We start from the raw sequence: 10,539 nt of genomic DNA on the forward strand, positions 1-10,539 counted from the left end.
TGCAGAACAGGAAAGGATCACAACAGCTACTAAAGATGCACAAAAGGAAAGTCTCCCCTGCTCTGTCAATGCATCAAGAAAGGAAAGAAGAAATATAGCAGCAGCTTACAAGGAAATATGCAATTCAAATATGCCTTGTAATTGACAAATCCAAAAATCTTTGAATTGTCCTAATGTATATTCACACATTCCTTATGTTCTTATTTTCCTTACACTCTTACACTGTATGTATAAATATGCCTCGGACATTATTGTATTACTCACTTGAATAAAATCCTCCATTTGTCACTTATATTTTCACTGCAGTCCCACAAATTTACCCTTTTTTTTTAGGTGTACGAACCCACTTCAGTTTCATTCTCTTTTCAGAACAAAAGGCAAAGAAAGAGTGGAAGAGAATGGTATACTTTATCCAACCTTCCACATTTTCCAAACAAAAACAGTTCTCAGAAATCATGTACGGGAAGCCAATTCAAGTTGATATCTTTTTCAGCCACCTCTACCTTTAGATTAGTGAGGGAGTCCTTAATAGGCTCCCATAACTTGGCCCTCTCTTCATCACATGTCACAAGCTCCAACTGCTCAAGATCCAAAGTAGATGGTGGCAAATGATTTCGCAATCTCAAGCACCCTTCCATGTGGAGCTCTTTCAAATCACGCAATTCACCAATGTATTTTGGCAATTTCCTAATGCTTAGGCAGTCAGATATGTCAAGAATGCTTAACTTATGAAGGCTTCTGATTGACTCTGGCAACTCCTGCAGATCAGTACATGACTTAAGCCATAGCACTTCCAAATTTACCACATTTCCTATCTCTTCAGGCATGGCAGACAGCTTATGACAATTGGTGATGCTAAGTTTCTTAAGGGAGACAATATTACACAGCCCAGCAGGCAATTCAACAAGATCATTGCAATAGTCCATGTTTATCTCCATTAGATTTGGCAATGCATCTGAAACCAGAATAGTACAGCTCCTAAAAGCCTCACCAATATTGCACATAAACAAGGATAGCTTCTTCAAACTCCTCAATCGTATTGGGGCCTTGCAAAGGGAAGGAATTGAAACCTTCTCTAATCTGATTTTCTTTAGATGGGGTACATACTCAAGTAGTTGAAAGTTACCTAACTCAGCATGAAAGAAACCATAATTCGTGACAATCAGAACCTTTAATTTATCCATTTTCTCCACAAACTCTGGTACCTTGTAATTCTTTGTTTGAAAATTCAGAACTAGAACCTCAACTTCGGATGGTTCGATATTGCACCAACTTGATGAGAACGTCTCATCTACAAACAATATCATACATGTTGTGAAAGGGTGCCAAATACTATTTTATAAGTCACAGCATGTGTAAGGACGTGTGTGGGGATGTTTGAAAGTGAGAAAGATGAACTGACCAGTTGAAATAGACAAGAGGCGTGCGCCGAGAGGTTGCTGCTTCTGTTCTGTCCACTTGGGAAGATTGTTTCCACTTATGTCCATGATCAGTCTTTTCCTTTGTTCTATTGGCTCCTGGCTGCTCTGATGGATAGCTAGCTCTCTAAGAAGATCATGTTGCAAGACGAAGTCTTCACTGTAGTAGTTACCAACATCACTCGTATCTTTCCTGGAAAATAAGCAAAAATTAGATGCTTTCAAGAGATTCAAATTCTTTAGTCTTCCACATGAAATTTATTTCCATGACTATGCATCAAAATGAAGATTTTTATAACGTAGGTAAAAGAAATCAACACAATGAATAATTGAATATGTTTAAGATAATCAAACTAAAGCATCTATGAGATGAGCTGCATTAAGGTAAAGATCATAGTGGAAATCCTCCATTAGTTCTAGCTGGTATAACTTTCATTCTTTCTATTAATTGGCTTTCCAAATGGATATTCATAGGGTAGTATGAAAAATAGTACATTGACAATCAACTGGCCAAATAAGCTATAATATATTGTCAACTGCAATTTAAAGTTCATCAAGCTGTGAGACATTAGAATACTTTGGGCGTGTTTACAGCAGCCACAAATATTACAAGAAAATCATGAAGACAGCAGCCTACAAGAAAATCACATGATACAAATAAAAAGCTGCCAGTATACCTTGCGACCACAAGACTAGCAAGATTCCGGCTAGTGATTTCATGTAGTTTGGCAATGGCATCAATGCCTTCTTGATCTAGTTCGTATAATTCTGCCCACATATCAATGAGGGCAGCAACAGGGATCCTTTGGTCTTCCGGAAACAAACCTAGGTCTAGGAAACACTTCTTGATGACCTCATCATCCACGAAATCTAGGCTTTTCTTGAGACAACCAAGCAGATCTCTGTTAGAATCAAGGATAGAATGGCCACTAGACCATTTCTTCACCCAACTTTTCAAGACCTCTGTAGACTGCCCACAGAGTGATCTTCCAATCACTTTAAGGGCCAGAGGGAACCCCCCACAGACCTTCAGTATCTGCAAATGTAGGCCACCAAATAAAATCAGTTATTGTTTAGAGGTTACAGGGGTAATATTTGTATGTCTACTTTTTGGGGACAAATTGTATATAAGAAACAAAACAAGCAAGCACAAATGCATGCATAAGTATGCAAACATGATTTTGGCAGGTAGCCATGGTATTATGTACTTACTAAAACAAGCAATGGCATCATGTATTTTTTTCTCTCATATACATACATTTCCCAAAATGTACGATACAGATACCATTAAACGTATTATTGGATTTCTGATGTAGAATGTTTGATGAACAGAGAAGAACAAAAACAGAAGCTATGAACTGTGCCAGAGACAAAGTCGAGAGAAGAGGAATTCTCTGAATTGTATTAATGAAAAGTAAAGAAAGAAACAAGAGCCTGCAGAATATATATTAGATTACAGAACTTGCTGTACTAGTATGCGAACTGTCTAAACTAACTAACTAACAGCTGTCTATGCTAACAGAATTAAGCACGTGTCTGTACAAAAGGATCACATGTGAAAAATAAATCTAATACTCCCCCTCAAGATGGACAATGGAGATCCACAATGTTCATCTTGGACAAAAGAGAATGAAAAGGAACATCTCCAAGGGACTTAATAAAGAGGTCTGCTAGCTGATTTGCAAAAGAAACATGAAGAGTCCAAATCAAACCCTTTTCAATTATTTCACGCACAATATGACAGTCTATCTCAATGTGCTTCGTGCATTCGTGGTAGACAGGATTGGCGGCGATATGAATGGCAGTCTTGCTATCACAAAAGAGAAGAGCAGCTGAAGAATGATCAATCTAAAGGTCCTTAAGAAGACTACATAACCATGTAATCTCACAAGACACATCAGCCATAGATCGGTATTCGGCTTCAGCTGAGGACCAAGATACCGTGTGTTACTTCTTAGATTTCCAGGATATTAAGGAAGATCCTAAGAAGACACAAAAACCAGTAATCGAGTGCCTGGTGTCAAGACATCCGGCCCAGTCTGAATCACAAAATGCTTTAATGTAACAAGTAGAAGATGCAGGGAAGAAAATGCCTTGACCAAGAGCAGACTTAACATATCTTAGAACTCGAAGAGATGCTGCCATATGGGGTTGTCTAGGAGATTGCATAAACTGGCCGAGTGTATGTACAGAATAGTCAAGTCTGGTTGAGTAGTGGTGAGATACAAAAGGTGACCAATTAATCTTTTATAGACAGTAGTATCTTCAAGTAATTCACCTTCACGAGCAGAAAACTTGGCATTTGGCTCCATGGGGAATTTAGTTGGTTTGACAGCTAACTGACCTGCATCCAAAAGAATTTCAAGAGCAAATTTCCTTTGGCAAAGAGCAATGCCTGTACTGCTGCAGCAATCTCAAGACCAAAGAAAAATTTGAGAGGACCCAAGTCCTTAAGCTTGAAAATGAGTATTGAGAAATACAATGAAATCATTAATGACATGAGAATCACTGCTAGCCAACACTATATCATCAACATAGAAAAGTAAGGCAATAAAAGAAGAACCAAATTTCTTAGTAAACAATGAATAATCTGCCTTGGATTGAATAAAGCCATGTTGAACTAGAGTGGTTGAGAACTTGGAGAACCACTGCCGGGATGCTTGCTTCAAACCGTAAAGGAACTTATTTAATTTGCATACCCGAGTCTCCCCCTTACTAGCAAAACCAAGTGGCAATTGCATGTAAACCTCTTCATCCAATTCTCCATGCAGAAATGCATTATTCACATCGAGTTGATGAAGCTTCCAATTATGAATAGCAACCAAAGCAAGAAGACACCGAACAGTAGTCATCTTTGCAACTGGTGAAAAAGTCTCAAAATAATCCAATCCTTCACATTGAGTGAAACCCTTAGCAACTAGATGGGCTTTATACCGTTCAATCGAGCCATCTGCCTGATGCTTAATCTTGTACACCCATTTACAACCAATGGGTGTTTTTCCGGGAGGCAAATGAGTAAGAGTCCAAGTTTGATTAGACTCTAAAGCATCTATTTCAGATTTCATTGTTTCACGCCAACAAGTAAGCTTGACCGCTTGATGAAAGAATTGAGGCTCAACGGAAGTGGAAATTGAAAGGGCAAAGTGTTTATGAGCGGGTGATAGCCTAGAATGTGATAAAACAGAAGAAAGACTATAAGGATTACCTAAATCAGACTGATCTGCAGCCAAAGAAGAGGATGGCAGGGTAGTAGAGTGAGAAGAGTCCACCAATTGACAGTGATATTCATGTAAGTAATTTGGTTTATGTCTAACTCTGGAAGACTTTTGAGGAGGAATCATAGGAACATCAGAATTAGAGGAAGAATGATGATCAATATCAGAAACAGAAACATGATTAGAAGGATTAACAGAAACTGGAGCAGAACTAGTAGGATTGTCACTACTAGAAATAGGAACTGAACTAGTAGGAGTGTCACTGCTAGAAGTAGGAACTATAGGAGAAGGAATGAGGGGATCACAATCAGAATCAGATATAGAAAAAGGTAAGACAAAACTATGTATAAGAGGGAAATCATCATTAGAAGCAAGAGGATAAGTGGTTGTTTTGTATGGAAAAATATCTTCATGAAAAATGACATCTCGGAAAACAAGAATCGATTTACTAGAAAGATCAAAAACCTTGTAACCCTTGATGCCAAAAGGATAACCAATGAAGATACATGATTTGGCCTGAGAGGCAAACTTAGTACGGTGATGAGATAAAGTGGAGACAAAACAAAGACAACCAAATACCTGAAAATGTGAAAAAGAAGGAGGGCTATGAAATAATTTCTCAAAAGGAGAAATATTGGATAAAATTGGTGTAGGGATTCAGTTTATGATGTAAATAGCAGATAGAACACACTCACCCCAAAAAGGTAAAGGCAAATGTGCTTGAAAACGTAAGGATCGAACAACATTCAAAATGTGTTGGTGTTTCCTCTCGACAACAGAATTTTGTTGAGGTGTTTCAACATAACTCAACTGATGGATTACTCCTTTAGAGTTGAAAAATTCTGTCATTTGAAATTCAACACCATTATCACTACGAATGCATTTGATCTTACATTGAAATTGAGATCAACATATTGAAAGAAAGAACAAAGCAAAGAATGAGTTTGACCTTTATTATTCATCAAATGTAACCATGTAAATCGAGTATAATCGTCTACAATGGTAAGAAAGTACTTAGCACCTGTAAGAGATGCAGTAGAAAAAGGGCCCCAAATGTCACAATGGACAATTTCAAAAGGGTGACTTTAAACAGAATTACTAATAGGAAAAGCTAAACGGTGTTGCTTAGCTAATGGAGAAGTAAGACAACACTTATTTGAATCAAAGAAATTTGAGAATCTTGGCTACTAAGGATCTTCAAACGAGCATCTGAGAGATGGCCTAGCCGAGAATGCCATGTGCTAAGAGAAACTGTAGAAGCAAAAAAACTGTGAATTGGCAGATTATTAGAGAAGTGTAAAGGAGTGACGAGGTCTATCCTTCTGCTTAGAAATGAGGCAGTCTGGCTGATCAAGTCGTTTGATGAGTTAGTTTCGATACAAGATTCTAGAGTTTTTTGGAATCAATCCGTTGCTGGCTTCCCTCGTATTCTTGGACAGCAATGTTCTAATAGGCATGGCTTTTTCCTGCTTGTAGAAGAATATGAGGGCAGGAAGAAAAGTGGCTCCATTTTAGTGCCGAAAGGGAGATACGGTGAGGGTTGGGAGCGGTTTGAGTTGGAGCTACGCTTAGCCATTAGTCATCTTCAAGCGGATCAGTCCAGGGTCACGAAGCAGTCTAGTGCACCGATAGTCCCACTAGCTGGAACCAAATCGGAGACAAGGAGGAGTTTTGCAAAGGTATTAACGTCGTCTCTGCCAGTGAGTGAAGAGCCTTTTGGTCCTTCCAGTCAGCCCTTAGCAAGAATTCCAAGGTGGTTGGAAGCTTCTAAAGAAACAGGGAAGAACAAGACCCAGTTCCAGGTGCAGGTTCCGTTTAAGGACTTTCGTGCTCATGCAAAGGCTCCTGAGATTCCAGCTCATGCTTCGTCGGTTCTTCCTTCGAAGGCAGCGCACGATAGCCGAACCAGAGAAATATTTCCGGTGAAGGCCTTGGAGAAGAACTCAGCTCCGGTGTCTCGCGCATTGGGAAGGTCGCATGTTTCATTCCCAAGGAGAGAAGCGGCTGGGTCTGCCAACACGTCTGCCTCTGCATCACGCAATGTCTTTTCTGATGATAGGCTAGGTGTCCGTAGGTTAAGGGAGTCGTTGGCAGATCTGCATGAGGAGATAGGTCATTGTCTAACGGATTTACTCTTGCTGGAGGAAGGACCCCTGGATATCAAACAGAAGCACTTTGCTTCTCACGCTTTTCCTAAGACCCAGCAGGTTTCTATGGGTTCCAAGGTTACCCGGCCCATCTCCAAAAAATCAGTGAGTACCTCTTCGGTCTTAAATTCTTCTGAGGCGGCCCATGTTTCTAAAGGTAAAGCCCCTCTGGGTTTTCCCATCAAAAAGCCCAAGGTTACTGTTAACGTTAAAGCTGGATCATGCCTAAGGCCCATTCCGACTCCCTTGTTTTCTATGCATGCTGGAGCTTCTACATCCGCAGCACATCAGGTGCGTAAAGACATGGGTTCCGGCGTTTCTATTTATGGGTCTGGTTCAAATCATTCCAGCCGTGTTTATCAACGTGTTTATCAACGTTGGAAGTTTGGAATCTCTAAGGCTGTTTGGACAAGAAAACAGGGACAGCTCCCGGTTGTGGGTCAGAGCTTGAGGTCTGAGAAATCAGAAAATTCTCTTCGGCTGAATCTTCCTGAGGTGGTGACGTGTGGCGGAGAAGGAGAAGTTGAGGCAGCAGCTCTTCAGGTGGACGGTGGCTCTTTGTTTGTTAACAAAACTACCGAAGTGGGGGAGCAGGTTTCGGAAGTCTTGCCTGATCTTTTGGTTTCCGGCTGCCCATGTAATGAGATGGATGTTCCTGCTGTGGGCACAAGCTCAGTGACTAAGGTGCTGGAAAATAATAATATGCAGATGGTGATATGTGAACCTGTTTTAGTGGGATATCAAGTAGAGAGCTGCCTCCGGGAAGATTCAGGTGTAACTGAGGAGGGAGAAGCTCTCGTTGACAGTGATGCACAGGATTTTAGAAGCGGCCTCCTGTTAGAACTAGAAGTAAATAATTCTAACGAGGAGGGGGAGAGTGGTGCACCGCTGGAAATCACACCTTTGGCAGCGAAAGGGGGAGAAAAGCACAGGGTATCACCTAGATGGGTGGTGGAAAAAGTTATGAGCTGTTATCAATCTATCGGGTTATCTTGCGAAGGGTTTGAGGAGAAGAGGAATTCTCTAAATTGTGTTAGTGAAAAGTAAAGAAAGAAACAAGAGTCTGCAGAATATATATTAGATTACAGAACTTGCTGTGCAAGTATGCGAACTGTCTAAGCTAACTAACTAACAGCTGTCTATGCTAACAGAATTAAGCACGTGTCTGTACAAAAGGAACACATGTGAAAAATAAATCTAATACGTATTTCATACATATATATCATAGACTGACAAAGTACCTTTTTGATATCTTTATCTCGAATCAAAGAGCTTCCATCCTGCAGGGCTGCTGAGTGACGAAAAAGAGTCATTGCATCTTCATCATTTAATGGTTGTAACTTATACGTAAAGCTAAATCTTGGAAATGCAGTTCTTGAAGTCGCAAGAATCTTGTAGTTTGGCATATTAAACTCAAACTTCTCAAGAAGGGATTCTGATCCAGACCAGACATCATCCAGGATCAACAATATAGAGCCTTCAATTTGATTCAGCAGTTGCTCCAGCTGGTTGATTGCATCTTCATCAGTCTGAAACTCAGGCACCTGATCATTACCCTTATGACGGAATAGTTTCTCTACAATGACCTTCAGGTTTGGCGTTTTTGAGACGAGGACGAAGAAAATATTCTCGAACTTGCCTATCCAAATACAATGTAGTTAGAAAGCTGCCACCAAAATCCCAGTTCATGTCTGATAACATTTGCACACAGGATATATAAAACGGCGAAGTCATAAGAAGGGAAGTACGAAACCCAATCCCAACAAAGAGTAAGAAATAACAAGCAAATTCTGAAACAATGCCACCAATTATATTGATATGAAAATTGCTTGTTCATTTCTTTTCTTTTGCTACTCTTCTGTGGCAGTAATTCCAATGTACTATACGTTTCAAAAACACAAAAATGACTGTCGAAAGAGCAAATCCAAAGAGAATGAACCTGAATTAGACACGATCTATTACTTATCAAAAAATTAGACACAGATCTATTTCTAACTATCTTTCAATCACATGCTTGCAGAAATTTGAGTCCTCAACGCGAATGCAACCCCATTCATTTAAGTCAAACCCAAAAATTTAACATTCTATGTAATTTGCTTTTTGTAACACCAAAGGGTTTACTCTTTAAAAGGATCCACATCCTAGTTTAGAGATTGAGAATAATATTACCTAAAGCACTTGCCTATTAGGAAGTAAAATTTAAAAAAAAAAAAAAAAAAAAAAAAAATTGAATTTGTGATGAACTACCTTTAATTTCCTCATCCTGACAGAGCATTTTCACCAATGTGGTCTTCCCGCATCCTCCAGGAGCAGTCAAGACAAGCAACGACACCTTCTCCTTCAGCAGCTGCATCTTCAACTCCTTCATATGCACATCCAATCCAACAATAAAACCAGGGGGTCGGGGAACCGCGCATGACAGTGATGACAACCCACCATAACTCACGCCCAAACTATTCTGACGGATAGCATTCACCCCCGCCAAAGTCTCAACCTGAAAGAACCTGTCAATGTCCTCTTTCAACTCGTGGAGTTTGCTCAAGTACTGGGATTTCTTGCGGCAGTTCCACCAACTGATTTTCGAGCACTTCAAAACGAGCTCCTTTCCCTTATTCATTTCTTCGATCAACCTCTTTACGTCCTCTTCTCGGCGACCCACTTGTCTGTTTAAACATCCTATCTCTTCAACCAATGGCTTGACAGAATCTAGCGTGGATTTGAGGCGTTTGAGAATGGATTTGAACATACGGGCTTCCTTTACCGCGACCTGAACTGTTCCAGACAACAGTGAAAATGCCTCTCCCAGAGCAGCCCCTCCAATCAATCCTGCTGCCATTACTTTGCTTGGCCAACAAACCCAAAAGCTCCAATATGGGGAAAAGAAAAGAAAGCAAAGATTTTGTACCCAATTTATCCGGTACCCAAGAAAAAAAAGGCATCTGTCTCCTCAACTATGCCAACAAAAAAAAAAAAAAAAAAGGTGGAAACCGATTTTTGTCTCAAATTCTTCCATTTCTTCACAGTTTCCTTATACGTGCTGATGAGGAAACGGGACAGAAGAGAGAAGACCCAAACTTACGGAATTTGAGATGAAGAAGAATAAATGCGACTTAGCTATATGGAATCGAGAATGAATGTAACTGTCATCACATGAACCCCGAAGTTTCCGAGTTTGAGTGCATGCGCATTGACTTCGAGTCTTCGACGAAGAAGCGAAGCAACCGCGTTTATTTGGAACAACAATTATTGTCCAACGTCCGTGCATACCTCACCACTACCACATCTTAACTCTTAACGCCGTCGACTTTGGAAGCTTGATCATTCTCCAAAATCTCGGGTGGCTTTGGGAAAGGTCGTTGAGTTGAGTTGAATTTTTTTTTTTTTTTTTTTTTTTTTTTTTTTTTTTTTTTTTTTTTCTTTTTCTTTTTAGCGATTGCAAGAAGTGATTGTTGTCTTAGAGGAAGAAGTCCTTCTTCTCTATAGGACTTCACTGGTTTTTGTGCCATGGGAGGAAGCTTCAAGCTTCCCTCCCCCATCTTTTTGTACCAACCGCCTCCTTGGAGGCTCCTCTTCCCTTCCCAACAAACCAGTAGTCTCATTTTTTTCACCGTGTTTTTGTGCGATTTTTGAGAGGGTTGTTAAGTCGAAATCTTTGAATCTAGATTTACGCCTCTCTCTCCATTATCTCACAACACAGGCCTCGCCATTGAGTTCGCCGGACTCCTCTGAGTCTTCCGCTGGCCAGTGTGCCTCCAACTG

At 40.2% G+C, this 10,539-nt stretch overlaps 1 protein-coding gene across 1 annotated transcript; it reads right to left on the reverse strand.

The window, feature by feature from the left end:
- Positions 1–118: 118 nt before the first annotated feature.
- Positions 119–10,147, reverse strand: LOC133864163 (probable disease resistance protein At5g66900). The gene is made up of 5 exons (XM_062300414.1): positions 9,028–10,147; positions 8,022–8,419; positions 2,096–2,454; positions 1,403–1,611; positions 119–1,291 (listed from the first exon to the last, which is right to left on the reverse strand). The coding sequence occupies exons 1-5, from the start codon at positions 9,614–9,616 to the stop codon at positions 447–449; spliced, it is 2,400 nt and encodes a 799-aa protein (XP_062156398.1). The 5' UTR covers positions 9,617–10,147; the 3' UTR covers positions 119–446.
- Positions 10,148–10,539: the final 392 nt, after the last annotated feature.

Source organism: Alnus glutinosa, chromosome 3 (genome assembly GCF_958979055.1).
Source record: "Alnus glutinosa chromosome 3, dhAlnGlut1.1, whole genome shotgun sequence".
NCBI classification, from domain to species: domain Eukaryota; kingdom Viridiplantae; phylum Streptophyta; class Magnoliopsida; order Fagales; family Betulaceae; genus Alnus; species Alnus glutinosa.